Source organism: Protopterus annectens, chromosome 9.part0 (genome assembly GCF_019279795.1).
Source record: "Protopterus annectens isolate FY-2018-M chromosome 9.part0, PAN1.0, whole genome shotgun sequence".
Lineage (NCBI taxonomy): Eukaryota > Metazoa > Chordata > Ceratodontiformes > Protopteridae > Protopterus > Protopterus annectens.
The window spans coordinates 1,679,633,285-1,679,657,466 of NC_056743.1; the positions used below are offsets into that span (position 1 = coordinate 1,679,633,285).

The 24,182-nt window shown below is 41.7% G+C and overlaps 1 protein-coding gene across 1 annotated transcript in view; it reads left to right on the forward strand.

Moving 5' to 3' along the window:
• Positions 1-21,834, forward strand: part of LOC122810746 (olfactory receptor 2D2-like) — a 154,246-nt gene extending 132,412 nt beyond the window's left edge. Inside the window, exon 6 of the mRNA XM_044082307.1 lies at positions 21,718-21,834. Coding sequence (XP_043938242.1) covers positions 21,718-21,834 — 117 coding nt within the window. The remainder of the gene's footprint in view (positions 1-21,717) is intronic.
• The last annotated feature ends 2,348 nt before the right edge of the window (positions 21,835-24,182 follow it).

Consider the following 24,182-nt stretch of genomic DNA (forward strand, 5'->3'; position numbering starts at 1 on the left):
TACTGCCCCTATAGGTGTCTTATATGAGACCACTAACCCCCAACCCTCACTCAAATAACTAACTGTTAAATGATAAATGTGGCCAGTGGCTACCCCATAAAGATAATACAGAGTCAGTGAAGGATGCATAGTGAACATAGCCCTTGCAACTAAAATAAAAAAGAAATAATAACAACAACGTATGAAATATGATGGCATAACAGGCAGAATAAAAGATTATAAAACATTACAAAATGCATGACTGTAGTTAAATTTCTCTCCTTCAAAGAGCATGAATCCCTAAAGTAAAATAGATAAGTATAATATAAAATAATATCAAGCAAAAAACAATAAACACTAAACGTTCCACACACAGGATTAAATTACTAATCTAAAAATCATGAGGGAACATGGCAATTAGCAAGTCCAAATAACAGGAACATACTTCTTTATTATGTATTCGATTAAGTGCTTTTGTTTTCTTAGAAACTTTTAAAAGACTTTGGCTGGGATTCAATAAAGCTGAATTGCTGTGTCAGAATAGTGTAGCAGCTATTGCACGACGGTGCAGAGCGATCCAGTAAACAAAGCTGGGGGCGTGCATGAGCCTCCCAGCACTATTCTAACATGGACACCACTGAATAATGCTAATTACCTCATTTTCTGGTGAAAATCATGCAGATGAGGTGAATTAGCAATTCAGTAAGCAGACAGGCATCCGTGTCAGAGCAGTGTCTGCTGCAGAAATGTATTCGGTTACTAACCGTGTACATTTCTTCAAAAATCAAAATGAGGACATGACAGCTCAAAGTAAAACATGTATTATGAGCATTAGGCATGTCAATGGCCAAAAATATGTCCATTGGCATGCAAAACCGTTTCAAAATAATAAAAATCAAACTTAATTTCTTTGGCCGATTTCAGCCTTTAAGCAGAGCACACAAACATGATCGTGCAGAAAATTAAAAAAATTGTAAAAAAACAATTTTATGTGAAATATGAATTTTGCCATTATAGTAGGTAGCATGCAGAACCAAAACAATAACAGGTAATAGTAGTAGCTAAGGAGATGGGCTCTGGGTTAGTGGTATAATAAGGGATTAAGGCAGTGGGGAATGCAAATGAGCTAAATTTATTGAGTATCAAAATAGGAGATCATATTCCCCTGCATCTAACTGTGTAGGAGCTATAATGCTGTAGTGTAAGCAGGAGAAGCAGCTGACATGAAAATGGTGTGTGTCATGTTTGGTCTAAACACATTGAAGCTCCGCAACCTCTATTTGTGCTCAGCTAAGCGCAGCTAAGCAAGGGTGTGTGTCTTAGCTAGTTCAAGAATTGCTGAAAAAAACAACAGGTACTAGAAGAAGTATTTACATTTGAGCAGCGGGTTTGCTTCGTGCACCACGGGACTTAGAAGGGGTAGAAGGGGTAGAAATGGGAAGAAAAAAAACAGGAAATAGCAGAATAAAGGCACTCAAGTGCAAATAATATATCTGGCAGGTGAAATGTATCATAGTCAGCCAATCACACAGGCAGCATCTGCAGCACACCAGTATAAACTATGTAAACACCTTTCAGTCTGTTTTTCCCCACAAACTCTGCACCATTGGTGTACACATTCGGGAGAATTTTAACTGAGAAAATAATGTTAGGGGCTGCTGTCACTTTCATACATCAGTATGTGCTAAAGATTGATGGCAATGAGGAAGATAATGCTGACAACCTTTCCAGACTGAGGAGGAAGAGAAGAGTATTCAGACCCAGGGTAACCTACCAGGGGCTACATGATCTAGAGATACTAGAGTGCTACAGGGTAGACAGGGATTTGCTTCAACAATTCACCAAGCTGTGCCATCCTCACCTCAGACCCAGAGCCAACAGAGGGCAACCCATCCCAGTTGAAACCAATGTATGTGTAGCTGTAAGAATACTAGCTGCAGGCACCTTCCGAAGCCCTACTGGGGACATCATGGGGGTCTCATAGCCATATGCATCCAGGGTACTCCACCACTTCCTGAATGTCATGCAAACACATGCTTGTGAGCACATATATTTCCCCAGCACCCATGAGGAGAGGACCGGCAATATGGGTCTCTTCCACCATGTAGCAGACTACCCAGAGGTACTGGGTGCCATAGACTGCATGCACATCCACATCAAGGCACCACCTGGTGAAGAAGGTAGAGTCTATATCAACCGCAAGGGTTATCACTCCATCACCTACCAGATCATGTGCAATGCCCAGGGTATTATCATGAATGTGTGTGCTGGCAACCCTGGTAGTTACCAAGACTCCCACATCTGACATGCCTCATAGCTGTATCAGGCATTTGCCAGGAGGGACATCCTGTATGGCCATCTGCTGGGGGATGCTGGCTATGCTCTGGAGCCATGGATGATGACACCCATCAAAAATGCACACACACACACACACACACACACACACACACACACACACACACACACACACACACACACACACACTAAAGAATGTCATAATGAGGCACAAGCACATACCAGGAACATTATAGAGCATGTGTTTGGGATGTTCAAGTTACTTTTCCTCTTCCCTGACATATCTGGTGGAGCCCTGCAGTACTCTCCAGCCACATGTGCACACATGTTCATAGTATTTGCCTTGCAACACAATATGATTCTGTGGAAACAGCTGTGGCAGAAATATCACAGGGAAGACCTACACAGCCCCCAAACCATTGCCAAAGCACCCACAGGCACAGGGGGACTTGGAGAAGGAACCCCCTGAGCCTGCTCCTGTAGGCAGATGGAGCCATGCCCAGTATGCCCAGGCCTTGGCAAAGAGGCAAGCATAGCACACACTGTGGCACTGTAAGAACCCAGGGACTGACAACTCTCTCTGACTCGCACACATAGTAAAATGGATGCCATACACATCACACTACCTATATCTTACCATGTATAGGCTGTGTACTATGTGCATCTGACAGAGTCAGCCCTCAAGCACCATCCGCACAACTGCCACAGGCACAAGGTAAGTCAGTCTTTTTAGCAATAAATGAATGGAGTAATACATTGTGGTAGCATAGCTATGGTATTGCTGCATGCATGTAAGGGAATGGGGTGGCCTACCGGTATAGCAGCAGACAACTGACATCTATGTGGGACAACAGGAAATGTCCACCCAACACTGACTTCCTCAGAGTGTGGAGTAGTCCCCTAGGTGACAAACCTCACTGTAGTATATGCGGGGGGTTAACTAACTGGGGGGTCATATGTCACATGCATGGATGACAATGTGGGGGTTCCATACTCACCCCTCAGCCTCACCCAGCAAGTCAGCCACAGAAAAACATAAAGAAATGTCTGGCAAAGGCCCACAAATGGGAACAATGATGAAATATTCCCATACAGGCTTACACAGTGATATCACAGCAGATCTTACAGTTGCAGTAAGGCTCTGAAGGGTAAGAAATCTGAAACCCAAATGTCTGCCATTACAATCTAACCTGTGGTCTTTAGTGATATGCCTATAGTCTCCAAGGCAGGAACAATACTATGCTAAATGGAACCAAAATGTAAAGGGAACATCAGCACAGTCTATGCAAATGTGGACAGTTGACAGGTCTGCCACACCCACACCCATGTTCCCATAGAAATACAGTAACAGTAATGTTTGTACAGTATTAGCAGCAGAGTACACATTCCCAGGGCTGTCCCAATCAACTTGATAACTTGTTGCTTGTCCACAGCATGCAGGGGTCAATGAGCTATGTATATGTGTGGTCAATACTGTCAGTATGTGGCCTGCAATTACTTCTGGCTGTCATGTCTTAGTGGCCTAGGTACAGTACTGTGTTTGACAGGGTCTATGTTCCAAGAACTGCAATGCCAACTATTCTGCATGTCAAATACAACTATGGTAGGAGTTGTACACACTGTCCAGATGTCAATATCTGTTACTGCAGGAAAGCTGGACAGGTCAGGGACAGGGGGCCACACATATAGACAGCATGCAGCTAAGAGTAACCAACACAGTGCCTAGCATACCCCGTCACTGTACAGACTTTTAGCAGAATGTCCAGAGGTTTGCATCATATTTATGGTCTCTTCATCATGAAATTGTGGTTTTCTGGCAAATCATTGGCAAATCACAAAAGACTAAAGTCAGAAAATAATGACAGATTGTAGTTTCAGACTTCATATCCTTTAGGAAAATGCATGCTAATGCAAAGCCTGTTATTGTATCACCTTTCTAGGTTTGTAAGGCCAGTAGTTAACAATGGTCCCTATACTATAGGTGTTTGTCCCCAAATTACTTATGGCTTTGTCCAGATGTCTGGCTCTAAAAAAATGGGAGGTATGGTGCCTAGTAGGACAGCAGGCATCTGAAGGTCAGTGTACTTCCAGGTTAAAAAAGGCTGCCAACTTACTGTGTCAGCACTGACATCATGCCAGTGGTCAACATCCATACCCCTGGAATGACAGGTTGCTACAGAAGGAGTGCAAGTATAACTTATATATCTGTTCTGCTTGTCCTAACATTGCATTTGATTGCCAGCTATTTGCAAAACAAGGAAGGGTCATGTCAAGACATCGATGGCAGACAGTGGGGAAGCAGATGTCATACCCATAAGAGAAAGTAAGCAAATACCAAAATGGTGTCCCAACTGTCTATGTTTGGCAGAACAGTATTAACACCCTGTCCCCATGTGTGGGCCTTTGTCTAACTCTCATATATGGGCCTGTGCAGATATCAGTCTGTGATGGATTGACAGCTAGGCCAACATGTAGCCTCATAATAACATATAGCAACACAAACCATCTGAGGACCACAGCAAATGTACTGGTGCAATGATAGATGACTTGCTAAATAGGTACACTCAGAGCTGTGACGTCCATAACCCTGTGTGTGATGTTATGGCATTTACCCCACTCACATCAGAATTACAAGCACGTAACAGCAGCCACTGTGGCAAAGCCTGTGACTGGACTACAAAAGGACAAAGAGACACACATAAGGGGAAGGGGAACCACTGGCCAGACAAATGGAGAATGTGCACACCAGAACAAATTGTGCAGTAACATAGATCCCATGCAGTGTATGGAGTCAGTAAACATCACCTGCAAATGCACAACACACACCCATGTAAGTAGAGGTCCACAACAAAACCAAAACCCAAACAAAGTACCCCTCAGAGGCAAAAACACATGAAAACTCTACAAAGCTAGACACCACAGACCATGTAAACTCCACACACCAGGGTCTTGCAAACACTAAGGCCTTACCCCAAACCCCAAACAACTACACTGCACAGATAGGCTAACAGCACTGTCCCTCTACTCCATTCCATACAGACTCTGCTGAGGTAACCCCTGTCTGGCATACAAAGCAATGCAGACCATGCCTTGATGGGACTGTTGCACATCTGGAAGTCAAGGATTACTCGATCAACCTGTATGTGCAGCATCAACCTGGTCTGTGATATCAGTATGGCTTGTTGGTGTGACAAATATGTGTCCCACACACTCTCCCCATCTGTGCAATACTGTCCACATCAAGCCAAGGGCCTCAATACTCATAATGATGTGCTCCCTGTATAAGAAAGTGCATGAGAAACAGAAAACACAGTCCTGTGATTCCACCTATGTCCCTGATGGACAGGGCCTTTATGTGCTTCCATGTCTTAACATGGGCTACACTCTTGTCTGCATGGTTATAAGGGCTTCAGGGCCAATAGCCTACTAACATCATATCAACTTATCAACCTATTCAAAGTCTGTCAGTGGTTCACCACATTACTCTGTACTGCTCTGCCACTGACATACCTGGAAGTCACAGTGCTATGTGGAATATAATACACATATAATGGGCATTTCTGCAAAGTAGAATGCACTCTGTACCCACACCCATACCTCTCAACCTCTGACAGCAAGACATCTGGACAAGGTCATAAATAAAAGTGGGACAAAGGCCCAATGATAGGTACGTGTTGTAAATACTTCTCTTACAAACTGAGAATATTCATAGAATAATGGGTTTTGCATTAGAAGGAATTGCCTGAAGGTTATGAAGTCTGAAACACTAATCTCTGACATTATTTTGTAAATTCAGTCTTTAATTATTTGCAACTAACGTGCCATTAAAACACAAGTTTATGTAGACTGGACGAAACTTCTAGACAAACATCTTGACAATCTGCAAAAAAATATGTACAGTTGAGAGGTATGGCCACACCAGGATATGACTTTTCAGGTAAGAAGAATACTACACAAGCAGGAGATCCCCAGACAGTATATCATTAATCATCAAGATGCTTGACTGATTACACAGCTTCATCAGTCAATCGGCTGTAGCCATACCTCTCAACTGGCCGTTTTGGGCAAGAATATCTATAGTTGGGCTCTTAATATTGGTCTGTGCATCATACATCTTGTATTTCTCTGGTAAAGCATCGTGATGATCTGAGGATGTCTGTCACTAGGTAATGACACAATACATGTCAGTGTCACATGTCAGATATGTCAGAAAATGTCTGCTAAAATAAACCCTGTACCTCTAGTAACTTCCTGCTTACTTTTGAGCGGTATGGCTGTAGCACACAAAACCCCAGAACAGAGTACTACTATCTCTGGAATGGAGTCCCACTCTTACTATAGAAGGTCATACTGGCCATGCTCCTACACTTAGAGAATCACAGCCTATGTCATATGACTATATAACTGTATTGTGCATATATGTCTTTGCATACAGGCAGCTATGTACACCTTAACTGACTCTACAAACATCCATCAGACAGGATTATCCTCAGCTAGCTGTAGGTGGCCCATATGTGATATATCTGCATCTATTGTGTGTGATACACAGACATATATCTGGGCAACATATAACAATATGTCAAGCATACACACACATAGACGTGGGGAAGAGAGAGACAGACAGTGATAGAGAGAGACACACAGGGAGACACACACAGAGAGTGAGTCATACACAGGGATAACCTGAATGGCATAGAGTGATATCCTGCTATAGACAGTGGCATACCAGTCATAACCAGTCACATGTGCCAGCATGAAGGAGTGCTCCATTGTGTAATATTACTAAGGTGGGGGTTGCAATATCACATCACCTGCATGTGTGTGTGTGTGTGTGTGTGTGTGTGTGTGTGTGTGTGTGTGTGTGTGTGTGTGTGTGTGTGTAGGTTTAAGTATTAAGAGGCCATTCACACTCAGTGCACTTCCCATTGCCCTACTTCACAAGATATGCCAATGTCATTTCACTTAGAATTACCTTTGGACAGCCTTCAGTCTTATAAGCTCTCTGGTGCTGGTAATAACTACGCAACAGTATAGCTCAAATAACTAGATAGACAAGGGTTCTACTTTCACAGCTGGTAAATATGTGTGTGTGTGTGTGTGTGTGTGTGTGTGTGTGTGTGTGTGTGTGTGTGTGTGTGTGTGTGTGTGTGTGTGTAAAGGTGTTTGTAAGTGTGCATGTTTGCAGGATAATGTATTTTGATGCCCTTCCCACCCAGTACATTTCCCATTGCCATACTTTACAAGTGTTCTTGATGTAATTCACCTTGAACATACACTGAGACACTGTTAAATCCTATCAGTTCTGTGGCACATGTGATAACTGCGTAATACTGTAGTACACATAACTAGATTGATTTTGTGTGTGTGTGTGTGTGTGTGTGTGTGTGTGTGTGTGTGTGTGTGAGAATCATACCCCCATGCGTGTTTGTGTAAGAATCATATTCTCCGGAGGGGTGGGTTATATCATTTTAAGGAATGTACCACCTAGTACACTTCCCATTGCCATACTTTACAAGGCCTGCTGATGTCATTCACCTTAGAAGTGCCTATATACACTTATCAGCCATCTAAGCTGTGGTGGCATGTGCAATAGCTGTGTAATATTACAGTACAAATAATTAGATTGTTAGGGGTTCTAATCTCAATACTGACAACTATAGACGTGTATGAAGCATATGCCCTGTGGCTGTTGTGTGTGTAGGTATACCATTTTAAGGCCTGTTGACCCCCTACCTATGACATTGCTTTAAAGAGCCTGTTAATGGCATCTTCTTCAAATGCATCATGTAACACTATACAGCCCATAACAGTCATCTGTACAGATTTACATGGAATATATGTTTGCAGCCTAACAATGAGTATTCCTCTGATATCATTGCCAAATATGTCACAGTTACCATAGTGACACACATGCCAGCATCAGACATCATACCTGACTGACACATCATGCTGATACAAAGTCTGTCACTCTATCACTTGTCCAATTTTGTAGGAACAGTAGATCAGACCAATTACTATTTCAGGTGGGTAATCCCACCATCCATGAAGACATTTGTAAGATTACTTGTTGTAAGAGGTTGTGTGTTATGGCCCAGGCATATAATCTATGTGGAGCATGTCATGTGTACATAGCACTATAGTACATACAAGTGGATGCATGCGGTTACTAATACGTCTACTGGCAACTGTGTATGTGTTTCTGTATGCACATCACCTGCGGCTGTCTTTACTGTGTGTATGTGATGGCTATACCAGTTTGTGTGCCTCATACACCCTGTGAACTCCCCCATTGCAAACCTAGTTTCAGCCAATACAGATGTCATCCACCTTACAAGCACAATTGCACAGTTTCTAACACAAAGCCCCTGTGGTGCATGCAGTGGTTGTATCGCTGTGTATTGTACATAAATAGACAAGTAAGTCATCTACTCTGAGAAGTGTCAACTCCATGTGCATGTGTGTTTCAATGCATCTCCCCATGCAGCAGTGTGTGTGTGTGTGTGTGTGTGTGTGTGTGTGTGTGTGTGCGCTGTGTGTTTGTGTGTGTGTGTGTGTGTGTGTGTGTGTGTGTGTGTGTGTGTGTGTGTGTGTGTGTGTGTGTGTGTGTGTGTGTGTGTCAGATGGCTCTACCATGTTAAAGGCCTCTGAACCAACCATTGGTAATCCTAAAAGCCCCTGCAGTTGTCACACACTTGAATAGTAGTGGCAGACACTGCAACACTACATTACATCTGTGGTATTTGTGTTATGTACCTAACACTATCATTCATCAGACTGTGTGGGTAGGGGCTGTGTTCAGCCCTTCACCAGCTGCCCCATGTATAGGAATATGACTCTGTGTACATTACCAGCATGAGAGGCCAGACATGCATATGAGATAGCAGACACACATGCTAGTGATTGTCAGGTTAGACTAACACAGGCTGACCTGTGTCAGGAATACATACTCCAAACATGTCATACACAGTACCAGGCATACCCTCATCAACTGCTTGAAGGTTGAGTGGATGGAACAGAAATGGCAGGGACAACAGGTCCTGATAGGTGAATCTGTTGCAGTTAAAGTAATGGTTAAGCTCGTGAGGGACCTAGTCCCAGTACTCAAGTAACCTCCTCTTGTATGTGTGAGTCTGTGGCACTACAGAACACCCTGGTGACATGTACAAAGACTAGATGGCTGTGTCAAGGGTATGTACACAAAGTCACACCCCCCCCAATTGTCCCTCACACACTGTTGCATGTAAACACATCTCTTAAACAAGTACATATACAGCTGTACCTTGGCTATGAAAAGGTCATTGTGTTTCCACTCCACCATACTCATCATTGCTACTATAATAGTGCCTCATGGCTAAACAGGTGCATACAACTCAATATGTACCCATAACTATTGCCAGCAGACACCACCTTACACAGCATTCCATTATTACATTGTACTATATTCACTCTGTGTATCAGACCCATATGATTATGTCCCTGCATCAATGGTATGGGAAACAGGGATGTGGCACAGGTATCATCACATGCACAGGGTGTGGTGTAGGATTGCCATAGGCCTAGACTGGTCTGGGACATATGGTTGACATTGTGTGTGTATGTGTGTGTGTGTGCATGCATGTGTGTGTCTGTGTGTGCTTGTGTGTGCGTGTGTATGTGTGTCTGAGGGGTGGTGTTCAACTGGGGTGTGCAGAGGAGCTGTGCATGTCTGGTGGTGACTGGCCTGTGATAGAGATGCGTGACTGTTTGTATGCACACAATCAAGCCATGTGGATGCCTGACACAGGGCTATGTTGAACAGCCATGGACTGTACATGGCAGGATGTACAGTTCACCATCTCCTGCCAGGGACACTGGAACTGGTTTTGGCAGGGGTCTCACTGGCACCACCAGACCCAAGGACCGATGCAGTACTACTCCCTGATGGTGACTACTGTCTGCTGGATCTGCATCCCTGATGGGACTGGCCAGGACCATGTGCCTATGGCCTGCTCCGGTTTGGTGTGGACACCACCCTCCCTTCAGTAGTGCTGGTGGTACTGCCACTACAAAAATGTGAATGTGCACAGACACATGGGCTCTCAGCTGATCTTGTTGCTGACCTCTGTCCATGTGGCCGACGTTCTACTCCCACCACATACTAAAGCACAGACATTGCATGGTTGAGCAGTGACAATGTCTCACCCCACTGTCTATCCACAACATCAGCAAAATGACATACGACCTCACAAATGCTGTGGAGGTCATCATGCATGGCAGGAAGCTCTGCATTTATGACCTTGAGCATCTATCTGGTGTTGCAGTCAGTATGCTCCTGTGCCTCCATGATGGACTGTAACATGATCTGGTGACACCTTCTGTGACACTTATGACATGGGCTTGTTGGGCAGCAGTCCTCTGTCGAACACCTCTGTCCATCTGCTTGTGTGTGACCTCTCCTTCTCTCTAGCTATAGCTAGTGTCTACACTCACACTTGCCAAAGTCACCACACTAGCCTGTTCTAAACCACCACCCTCCCAACGGTCCATTCTCTGTGGCAGCTAGGGACTGGGTAAGTGTGGGCATACTGACTATGTGCGGGGACATTGTGGGTGAAAGTGGGATACCAACCAATGACACATATTCAGCCCCCAACAACCCCACCTGTGACTCACTATGACCAACATCATCATGAGAGTCCACTAAGACATTGACATCAGGTTGTGCAGGGGAGAGACACCATCCCTCATGTTCATCTGTGAGGGGAAGACAACATATGTAAATTAATATCCTGCAGCATAATGTTTGCTGATACATACACATGTGCACACAAACACACACACACACACACACACACACACACACACACACACACACACACACACACACACACACACACACACACACACACACTCCTGGTAAAGTCTGACACAGATTTGCTACCTATGGGCCCTTCAGGCCAGACTTTACAGTAGTTCTGACTGCCACAATCCATCTCTTTAACAGCTGCTGTAAGCCCCTTAACTCAAGGGCAACAAACCCTACTGTGTGATGGACTTATTAGCAGGATAGTAAGTGTGACCAAGACCAAGGCTATTGGAGTGAGCTAACCAGTGTCACAAACTGCATATGGAAGTACTGTAAGAGCTGACTTACTGTTATACAGACCACACACAATGACAAGGTTTAATGATATATGATAATAACTAAGGAAGGAAAAAAAGAATAATATATCAATGCAGTACCCACACACCTCAGACTTACAGGGATTAATTTCTGATAACATTGCAGGACAGTCTGCTATTCATACAGGAAACATGTAAAGTACTATGTGCATAGGTTCATAAGATCATACTAGGCTATTGGCCCAGATGCTCCCATAAGCCTAGCCCAGACATTTGCCCATGTCCCTTCAAATCTGTCACCCGTTTCCCCTGTCCAGCTGGGAAGCATACAGGATGCCAGGGATGTCTTTTCCATTTCCCATGCAGATGTCCAGCTTCTTCTTCAAGAGGGCTATACAGGTACTCTGCTAGACATGGAGAGGGAGTGTATTTTGACCAGGTGAGGGCCTTGCATGTAGGTTGTGTGAGTGGGGTTTGTCTTGCAGATATGCCAATGCCCCTGTTTATAAGGTCCTTGATATAGCATTCCATGTCCTTGTAGATCAGGCTAGTTAGGCTGATGTGCATATGAGTGGCTGTATCAGTGGGTTGCTCAACCTTTGTGTATAGGGATTACAGTGTCTATCCTCTGTGCAGATGGGATGACACTGGTGTTCAGGCTTTGGTTGACTACAGTATGTAATGGAGCTGAGAGCCCATGCCTGAGTCCATGTAGGATGCAGCCAGGGATGGTATCAGGCCTATGGACACTTCAGCTTGTTGCCTCTGAGAGGGCATTATGGACCTGGTCCCTGATTATGAGGGGAGGGGGTCAGGTGCTGTGCATGTCCATGTGTACCAATGGGGGGACAAGGGGGGTGATGTTTAAACTTAACCTATCTGCAGCAGGTTGGCTATATCTGTACCGTATTTGTATGTGGTGTTATTGACCACCACTGCAGAGCAGATTTAGGTGTTGCCTCTGGGATTGCAGATATGTGAGGAAGGCCTTGTGATTGGCCTTGGTGGATGTGTCCAATTTGCACTCAAAGTTAACCTGAAAGTAATTCACCTGTGACCTTATTTGCATGTTCAAACAAAGGTGACATCTCTTCCAGTTTGGCACCTGCTCCTTCTTGGCCCTGTCCAGCAATTATTTCCACCTATTATGGAATCTGTATATTGCTGCTATCCACCACACAGATTTACCCTTCCTTGAGGGAGATGATTTTGTCCTGTCAGGTATTGCTGGGCCATGCAGCTATGTAGGTCCTCACATAGCATTGTTGTGTATGCTTGGGCACTACTGCTAGTTCCAACTTATGAGAAGGTGGCTGTAAAGCTACTTATACCTGCTCTGAAGAGATTTATAGTCAGTTTTGGAAAGTGTTTTTTGTTTGACCCTTACAAGGGAGGGACAGGGGAGATCTTGACCTCAACAGTGATGGCTATGTGGTCAGATCTTACCAAGAAGAATGATACTGTTGGAGTGCTATAGTGGCTACTCATGTTGATTAGGACCAGGTACAGGATATTTCCACCTGTTGTAGGGGTGATAACCAGCTGATCCAATGCATTGGCACGGATGTCCTGTAGCACCTCAGGATACCCAGTACACTGTAACTTGGGGCAGTATCTGTTGGTGTAGTGTGTGACTGGCAATCAGCTGGGGTACTGGTATGTTGCTGTGACTGTGGTGCAAATGGTTTTGGGTGGACAATTTCTCACTGATGTCTGCTTTCCTTACAGTTACATCCTTGTAGTGCATGATATATTTGCAAATTCATGAGTAATTCCGCAGAGCTGATTTGGGGTAGTGTCGTGTTGGTCTGCCTGTAGTTAAGATGGTGCTGGGTGAAATGGTTGGCAGCTCTCACTGTTTTTCCCTTCTTGTTAAATGACTGCAGTCATACCTCTCCACTGTCAAGATTTCTATATTCTGTCCAGATGCGTGGCTCATATATTTGGTCTGTTCCCCATAACAGTTGTGGTTTTCTGACAAATCACTGGGATGATGTGAGCATTGACATCACTAAATGTTGACAATCATTTGTGTCTCAGACCTGAAATCTATCAGAAACTATATGTCAAAACAAACTGTGATACTCTAGCAAACTTCTACGCTTATAACAGCCATATTTCAAATATTTCACAATTGTTTGCCCTTTATCCCCCACCTTTGTCAGGCTTTTTGCAGATGTCTTGCAGTAAGAGGTTGAGTATATATATATATATATATATATATATATATATATATATATATATATATATATATATATATATATATATAGTTATATATATATATATATATATATAAATTCCACAGGTTTTTACTAATGTTGAATGACCATCCTGCATTTATAATTCTCACAGCTCATGTGGAGTAGTGGTGTCTGCTGTGACTGGAATGCACAGCGTCCTGGAATTAAGGCTTGACTGGGATGTGTATTTTTCCCTTATGGTAAATGACTGTAGTGCATGATATGTTTGTAAAAGCATTTCAAGCATCCACAGCTTGGATGGTGTAGAAGTATGTTACTGTGAGTATAATGCATGAGAGCTTGGGTTTAAGACTTGGTAATGATGACCTTTTTTCATTAATGTTAAATGATTGCAGTACATGATATGTTTATAAAAGAATTACAAGTCCACACATTTCAGATGGTGTAGTGGTACATTGCTGTGATTGTAGTGTATAGGGTAAATGACTGTAGTGCATAATATGTTTTTAAAAGCATTACAAAGCCCTACATCTGAGATGGTGTATTGGTATGTTGATATGATTGTAGTGCACTGGGTTCTGGGTTCAGGACTTGGCAGAGTTGATGATTTTGTTGATGGGAAGAACAAGGGCTGATAGAGACAGAGTAATTAAAGCACGTTTAAGCAGTTGTAAGTGGGTTTGCATGGTTTTGCGTGTAGCTAAGCAATGCTAACAGATGGTTTAGTCCTCGTAGCTTTGCTTAGCGGCTCTTATTCCCTCTTACACCTGCACTAATTTTAAATAAAGAAAAGAAAAAAAGGTGATAGGAAAGTGGTGGAATTGGGACAATCAGGGGTTAAAACATTAGGAAAAGCAGCTAGGGATGTGCAGGATGGGTATAGAAAAGGACCATAGCTCTACATTTCTTCTGCAGCAACAGCTGTGACTGATGTGGCAAATTTGGAATTTACAGCCTCACACCCCACAGGGAGGAGTGCTATCAACATACATTTGTAAAGTAATTTGGTTGTAGATTGATTTACGTCACTGGACATAGTGGTGAAATGTAGAGCTATGTATGGGGAAATGATTTTTTTTTTGTGGGACAGATGCCATTTTTTAAGTGAAAGTGGGATGTTGGGGAAGGGCTGTAGGTATGTTTGCGGAGGTAGGCTGGGTAGGATAGGTTGCATTTGCAGACATACAAGACACACAAGACAGCAGACAGGGGTTGTATATGACACATGAAGGTGGTAAACACCTTGGATGAGGAGGGTGGTTGGGAATCAGAGGCCCATGAGTCCCCAAATGGATACATTGGGACTGAGGTCCCCACCCATGGGCAGTCACCACTGCACCTTCACGGCCCCAAACGTGGCTGTGCTAAGAGCTTGATGACAAGGACAGCCTGCCCTTCCAGGTGTGCCATGCGGCCCTCCATCTGGCTCAGACATCCATCCAACTCAGAGCAGATGATGCTGCACATCATACCCCAGAACATGTTGTGGGTGACGGGCTCCTTTTAGTACCCGCACCCAGGTGGGGAAGGGCCCCATTCCCTGAGGTGGTTCTACCCCAAAGTGGTGCAGGACCAGTGGAGGAGGATGTTCCACGCTGGGTCCCAGACATGCTGGGGCTCGGCGCCACAGACAGATGAGGTGGGACAGGCGAATCCACCGGGATCAGCCTTCCCAAAGGTGCTATGGTGTTGTGGTTTTCCAAGATATATTGGTTAATCATGAACAAAACATTTCAAAATTAGTTATAACAGCATGAGTGGGTGTTCCAATTAACCCAAACCAACAGATGTGAAACAGTTGCTTAGCAAACAGAACACATGCATAAATGGATCAACAGTAAGCATTTTAACAGCATGCAAGTTACATTGACGGCAACAGGCCACCAATAATGGTATTTGAACAAGGTATGTTAATATGCAACCAATTAAATATATAAACAATAACAGAACACGTGTCCCAGTAATAGGTTTTGAGAAGAACATACCCGTAGTATATGAATAATAATTATTGATGCAGATGAGGAGTGAGGGGAGAGAAAACTGTCACTTAACAACTGAATAGGCTTCTATTTTTTACAGCATTACTGCTCAATACTCTACAGGTCTGCCCTCACTTTGCATCTACCTATGACCCATAGTTTCTGTAGCGCATACATACCTGTTAGACTGTCAACCTGTAATGGTATGGGGCAGACTTGAAGAACTATGGCTACATTACTGGATGGGGCTTGTACATGTCAGAGTTACATACTTGTCAAAGAAGGGGTACAGTGCACTGGTGTGAGTCTGCTACTGGCATACTTCACCTGCATTCCTATCTGTGTCCAAGGTGATTGACAGCAGTGACCACTAGCCATGACAGCGTGACACATGAGAGACATGTATCGGGAAAAGTGCACGGTGTCTGTACCTATCCTACTGTCTTTTGCAGGCATGTGGTCGGACAGCAGGGCAGTTGTACATGGTGTATTGGTTTGCCCTTTATACAGCTACTACAAACATTTCATTACCTGTATGACCTGTGGAGAAAATATTTGTTATGTCTATCTGACTGTTTCTACAAATATTCAGGATTTCTTGAGTGTATATATGCATACATCTCAGTACCACTCCCTGGATTCAAACCATGTCTGGGTGTGCTAAAATGAACATCAAGACTATTTCTCATCACACTGAGCTATTGGGAAACTGCTGTCTCTTGTTTGACTGTTTTCTGTCTAATACTCTGTGGGTTAGACAGTCTGACCTTGTAATCCTGAGATTCCTGCATGACAGATAGTGTACAGTGTAGTAATCCTTTGAAATAATACAGTCTGGAAAGCAAAGGTTAACACAAGGCAATGCAGCAGGGGTCACACTATAATACATTGGACATTACTATTCAGGGTTTGGATCTTAGTGCATAACATATGTCATATTTCATGTATATGTTGTTTTACAGCTCCACAATCTACTATTTTGCATATTAGCTGGTTATCAGAACAATCTCAGTTAATTCATGCTGTAAAAGCCATATTTGCTGTGAAGAACCAGTACACATTCTATTTCTACAAAAACATACCAGAATAAACACAACAGTTGGTGGTTTATGTCTTTATTGTACTTATATGACACAATGATTTACTACCGCATATCCTGTAGATCAATATTAGTCTGGCAAACTTTTATTTACATGTTAGACACAGAACACACTACACCTACTGGCAGTAAACAATTTACTCCCTCTTAATTATTTCACTATATACTGCAATGTAGATCTGTACTGACCAGTCTGTCAGTGCAGCCTTGTCAGTCTGTCAGCATGGGCCTCAGCATTGCTATCCCTTTCTGCTGCAGCTGTACAGGGAGAACACAAACATTATGCATACCAGTCTATCACATACTCAGCCTAGGATTTGATACAGCTATGGATGAGATACTTACAAACTACTGGAGCATTCTGTGTCCATGCATCTTGGATCCACTGGGCCAAGAGCTCCCACTTCCTCTGCTTTAGGTCAGCATAATGATGCCGCACCTGCTCACCAATTTGGGGGATTCCAGTCGCACTGGTGAGGTCGTGTGCCAGATGGTCTAAGACCTTCGCTTTGTACTGAGAGTATGGTACTGGCCCTGCAGCAGTCTGTCATCATGGTTTTCAATGAGGACCTCGACTATGACCCTGGACTCCTGAATGCCCCAGCACTGCTCCCAAAAGCGAGCTCCCTCTCCAATGCCAGGCATGGTTCCTGCAGAGATCAGTCTACAATAGCTTATGGCTTTATTCCTGCCTGTGCAGTTTAAATAAGGCAATATTTCCACCTTTTGTTGTCATTGGACCATTTTGAAAATGCTAAGCTCAGCTAAATGGTGCACAAATCCACTAAGATGAGTTGAACAGTGCTTAAATGAGTAAATGTTGTGCAATGCTTAACAGTGTGCAAATTCGCTTAGATGAGCTGACTGCTGCTTAGAATTTACATCTAAGCAATGCTTAAACTGGCTAACCATAGCTGAGCACTGCTTAGCATTGCTCAGTTTTCATTTAAAAAATATCAGAATTGTAGATTAATTCATCATTACTGACATATTTTAAGTGTATATGATTTACTTTACATGACATCCCCCTGTGTGCTTTCATTACATTACCTTGGGATGTGACTATACTGTATGGAACATTTGTGTATACATGGGTGATTTCACATGTTATATGCACTCAAACTTGCATTTTGAACCAGCTGCACTACCCTGGGTAACAAATATCAATTACTACATAATTTACCATAAAAAATAATGTAAACAATGCTTTCCCATGTAAAGATAATGTGTCTGCTTTGTTACTCGAACTATTAACTCCTGCATGCAAAGCTGGGACTCTAACCACTATACTATCTCATCATTAAGGATTTTAGCTATACATTTGTATTTATCTCCTATGAGATGTTTAAGCAATGCTAAGCAGAGGGCTGTAATGCACAAACCCACTCAGCTACGCTTAAACTTAACTTAGAATGGAAAAAACATTAATAAAAGCGCTTAGTTACATGTATCAATACTACATGTAAGTCATATTTGGTAATGCACTGCCTGTCATTTTATCAACTGGCTAACTCTGTATGAGACATATCAGTATTGAAGTCATTACACAATGGCATACATTTGAGTTTCAGACTTCTATTCCTTCCCTACATGTTGTTATGTTAATATAAACCCTGTCCCTCTATCAACTTTCTAAGTTTTTAAGGGCAATATTTATGATCTATCCCTATCTGTCCCCCCATCATTTTAGGCTTTGACCAGTTTTTTGCTCTAAGAGGTTGAGACATGTTAAAGGTGTCATATGGCACTTTCGCTTTGCAGGGTGTGTGTGAGGGTCTATATATAATATTGAACGGAACAAATGTAGAACTGCCGAAATATCAAAAGTGCCATTCAAATAACTTGGTTTTGTGGGGGGGCTGCACCCCCAGCCCCAACTAATTATATATGCCAACGCCGAGACCGCACTACAGTGAGGAAAGGGCAAAATTCCCAATCTTCACTGCACTCCAATCCCACAAACCAGAACTCGATGAATGGCACTTTCTATATTATAATATAGATCCATGTGTGACAGACCCTCTCACACCCCCTGCATTGCTTCCAATTTAAATAGCTGCTTTTATTGTCTGCAGACACTGACAGCAGTTAGAAAGTTCTGTATGGCACTTTGACAATGCAGAGGGTGTGTAACAGTACCTGACACACTTCCCCTGCATTGCTTCCTATTGAAATAGCTGCTGTCAGTGTCTGCGGACATTGACAGCAGTTAGAAAGTGCCGTATGGCACTTTGACAATTCAAGGGGTGTGTGACAGTACATGTCACACACCCCCTCCATTGCTTCCTATTTAGATTTCCTGCTTTCTGTGTCTGCAGACACTGAAAGTAGTTAAAGAGTGCTGTATGGCACTTTCAGAGTGCAGGTGGCATGTTGGATGTACGAGCACTACTAAAACACACCCCATGACCTCAGTTGTGTTCATTTCCGCTTAGCCATTATCAGTAGCACGTCTTCATGAATATGTAAGGTGGGCTGCAGTTAAGTCTATAAGGAAGCAGACACCATTCACTCTGTGCAGGAATAACACTATTTCTGCACAGAGTTTATTGAATCCTGGGCTTTGTTGGAATCTGTTTCTTCATGTTGTTATTTACTTTTATAAAAACAAGGCACAAGGTAATCAGTGGATCAGCTGACTGTTGAAACAACTTTGTTGAATGCAGCATTTTCCTGGGCTCATTTAGAATTTCTAATTAGAGGACTGGCGAAGTTCAAACTTTGTAAGTGCAAAAGTTAAAATGTACAAGCATCACTCACATTTGAAGCTACCCACTGATTGCTGCATTGAAGCATGAAATGGACACTAAGACTGAGAATGAGCAGCAATCATTGCTGTAACTGTATACTGATTACCATATTGATTAATATCAAAACCCATCTACCATAACTATATATGATACATCACTATATACAATATGCATTAAAGGCAAAGACTGCCCCGACCTTTAGAGTGTCATCCAGTAAAGCAATGCTTTATTAACAAAATACAAAAAAAAAAAAAAAAAAAAAGTCCATGTCCCATTTATAATGCAAGAAGCTTATTTATAACCAAACTAAACGGTTTCAACAAAATTCTCATCAAGGAATATACATCAAACAAATGTACAAATATTCCTATTAGGTAAATTCCCTGCACCTATTACAGATGTCATCATACCACATTAACCACCACCCCAGCTCACCTGCCATGACAAATTAACCATTTTTTAATTGCAGAAGAAGCAGCACTAGAGAAACCAAGGTGCCATGCATCTTACAGCTAGTCAGTCTTCTGAGGTTAGCTTACATTTTGTGTAGGATATTAGTTTTGCTTTCATCCAGTGGAAGCTGTGCAGTCAGTTGGGCTTTGATGCAATGTACTCAGAGAAAACATATTCCATGAATACCCCGTGGACTATTTCATTATGACAGATTGCATTCTGCAACACTTTGCTAGCTTTGTATTTCTCCACAGTAAATATCAAATCCTTGTATCATTGTACCACCCCGAATGTATAGGGACATTTGTAAGTCAGTGTGGTCATGGCATGTGTTATTTTCAGTCAGAGTATAGGTTTAAGGTCTGGCCCAAAGAGAAAATGGTGTTGATGAGTTTTCACTCAATTTTTTTTTTTTGGCTTTAACAAACCTTGTGCTGTATGAGATGGGGATGGTAGTCAAATGGTAGCATGCATGATAGCATTACATTTAGCATGATGGATGTGATGCAGTTTTGTGGTGAAGCACAACAGAAACCCGGATTAAGGTATAATAAATAAACTAAAAAAAAGGAAAATGAAGAAACATTTTTGCATTACTAAACAGTAAGGCAAGCACTGTAGTAACAGAATATATAAGGGCTAGCAGTTATGGCTGAAGTGAGGGTCAGAGGGTTAAGGAGGCAAGATGTATTTATTGTAGTACAGCATTAGGTAAACTCAGCATGCAGCTAACAACTGGGTGATACAAAGCAAGTCACTTTATTTGAGTCATCATTGAGTAGTGCCCTGGTTTAAAAGGGGATTTGTTTGACCATTTATCTGACATTAAAAGACATGTACCAACTAATGCATTATATAAACATATTGAGAATATTGGCGTAGGACATCACTTTGTTATTATGGTTCTATATATGGAATCTATGTCCATTACAGGGAAAAATATTATGACAAAAACTGAAAATGTGAAATATAAATGGATAAATGAACTGCATGCAGATGAATATCCTGGACTTAAAAAGAGTATTAAATCAGTGCTTAAGCTACTGCAGCAAAGATGTTAAGTTACTAACCATTGTGATATTTAGATCTGATTTTTATAGATTTTGTGTGATTTTATGTCTTTATAAGGTTGCATGATTTCATTGTTTTTGTAAACTGTTTTTATTTTCTGACCTTATTTTTAAGCTTTGTCCTACCATTATTTTAGGCTTTATACAGATTTCTTGTGCCAAGAGGTTGAGAGGGATTGATGTTATTAATAGTCATGTAATTTTTAGACGTGATTTTAGATGTGATTTTACGCCTTTTAAAGCTTGTATTGTTTCATTATTTTTATAGGTTGACTTGAGGAAACATTAGAACATCAGTATTTAAAATATGACCCATAGTTCGGACTTTGTCCCACCATTATTTTCTCTTTGCCCGGATTGCTTGTGCTAAAGAGGTTAGGTTAAATATAGGTATTGTTTAATAAATAAAGAAGAGACAGAGAAAGAGAAGGAGAGAAAACAGTAAAGAAGATGGTGGAAGAATTACAAATATGGTGCATGTTTTCTAGTTCAGAGTTACTTTATCAAGGCCAGCAGTTTGCTTTCACCTGTCTACCATTTGCCTTAGTTGGGGAGGGAGGGTAGTAGGTACCTTGAGGGTCATGGTGTGTTGCAAGGGAATGATAGGGATGGGGTAGTTAGGAGCAGGTCTGGATTAAGGCGAGTGCATTTAACCGACCAGGCTAGTTGCTAGTGTTGAGTTAGCATTTTCAGTGGCTGAAAAAAGGGGATGAAGATCGAGAGGGAAAAAAGGGGATATTTTATTTTGTTATTCACATGTGTAATAATTCTTTTTTTTTTTTCTTCAAGCATAGTGCATTTGGAGGAGCTTGCCCAGACATGGGTGCAGATACTTTTACTGATGTAGGATTTGTTCCAGAGAGTTTGGAATCAAAGGCAAACATTGCAAGAAACTGTCAAAGCTGAGTCATCATGAGGTAGATAGAAGATGAGAAGTCTAGTGGAACAACTATATATGGATTCCAGATGTAATGTCATGAGAACTAGGAGGTTGGCAGGGTGGACATTTCCCCAGTGCCAGTTAAGTTTCAGCAAAAGCCAGACAATAAATGTGATGTGCACTTGGGGGAGGGGAAGGAGTCAATATAATGCCTGCTGCTGATTTTCTTATTTTGGAATAAGATGTTAGAGTATGTGACAGGACTTAATTGCAGAGGGTGCTTGGGATGGAAGGGCAGCAAGAGTTGTCGGTTACAAGCCAGCTGTAGTTGCAGTATGACCCAGGACTGTTCCAAGATCTGGGTTAGTGTGGTGGTGGACAAAAAAATGTCTGCTCCTGTCTGGAGTGGTGCAGATGGAAGAAAGGGAAGTGACAAGTGTAATGGTGAGTTGGCAGACATTACATAATGGGGGCTCCAGAAATAAAACAATTTTCATTACTGCACATGTTCCACAGGTGGTGAAAGAGATTTATTGGGGTAATTTTGTGGAGGTCTTATACCTTATTGATTCTGATAGAGCTATGAAACTGGCTGAAGCTGAGGCTCCAGGGACGAAGGATCTCATAGTGGCACTGGCAGTATAAGACAAAGGAGGCATAGGCAGGTACAGGCCCAGGATATGGGAAACCTGAGTTCTGGACTTTGTGTTTTGATGCCTGTGATTTTGGGAAAAGATCCACAGCAAGTTCTGCCATTTCTAACATATTTTTTGTCCATTAGGGAAGCCTAGTGGCTTTCAGATAACACATAGTTTTTGTATGATCAGCACTGAAGACAGTAATCAAGTCTCTTCCATGAGAAAACAGGCATCTGAATACATGCATGGGGACCATGTTAGACTGAATAGGAGGTCTAGCTAAAGATGGTGTGGATGGGTCTGTAGGCAAAGCTAAACCATGCTTAGCATTTAATGCAGGTTAGTGCATGTGGGTTATGTGTATTTTAAACATGTCTGCTCTCATTGAGCTGGGCAGCATAGTGCAGACAAATGTTGGAGGAAAGATCCACTGGGATTTGCAAGGGGGGGTTAGATTGGGGACTTGCAAGAATGTAGTAGGAAGAGGTAAAAGTGGACTAAGGGTAATAGACCATCTTTACCTTTATTTGGAGATCCTGGCCATGAGGCCAAGCCATTTATCTGTTAATGTGGATAGGCTGGCCTTGCTCCTGGAAGACTATCCCTGTAGGATGGTAGTATAGGAGCTGGTGCAAGAGTTTAGCTTAGCTTTGGCTAAGGTTTGTACCAAATTTGAAAACTGTAATCAGAATAGAAGATGTGGTCCAGACTTTGTTAGGCAAAGACATGGAAGCTGGGAGGACTTTGGGCTCCTTTGTGTTTCTCTCTTTTGAGTTTTTTTAGAGTCCCTCTATTACATTTGGTTCCCAAAACACCCCAGAGGTGTATCACCATATACATCATTTGCCATTCTCAGAGGGCAATTTGGTCAATGACCACTCTGTTAAAGATGACACCGAGGGATCATAATGCTCTAGTTTTTGACTAAGAACTAAATCATGCAGATACAAAATATATTACAAGAATATCTTCTTACATCACAAAATTAACAGAATTTAAATAATTCATTGAAAATTAAATTAAAACATTTCTTGAATTAAATATAATGGAAAATATCTCTGATATATATATTTGGGACTCGTTAAAAGCATATTATATATATATATATATATATATATATATATATATATATATATATATATATATATATATATATATATATATATATATATGGGAGGGTATTATCTTGGTACAAAAGAAAATCCTGGAATAAAGATATATTAGAATTACAAAAGAAAGCTGATCAACTGAAACTAGAAATTCAGAAAGGAAATGTAGACTTAGTTCAGGAACTATTACAAACCAATAGCAAATATGAAGAAAATTTGCATCATAAGATTATGATTAATCTAGAAAAGATAAAATTAAATTCTTATTCTACAAATCCAAAGCATCAGAAATAATTAGCAAACAGAACAAAAAAAATCAAATCCAAACAAATCAAATAAATATATATACCTAATTCTAAGAATAACAGACCTAAATAGTATTTTGGAAGCATTTAGTCTGCAATACAACTCTGATAACTCTTTAAACTCTCAAGAAAAACTCCTAAAGATATAGAAAAATATCTTGAAAATAAAATTCTTACTAGGGTAACACAAGAACAAATAGAAGTTATAAATAAATCAATTACCATGACGGAATTGAAATCACAAATTAAAAAACTTAAAGTAAATAAAGCACCTGGCCCAGATAATATATTACACGTAATGTATAAATTAATACCTAATCAG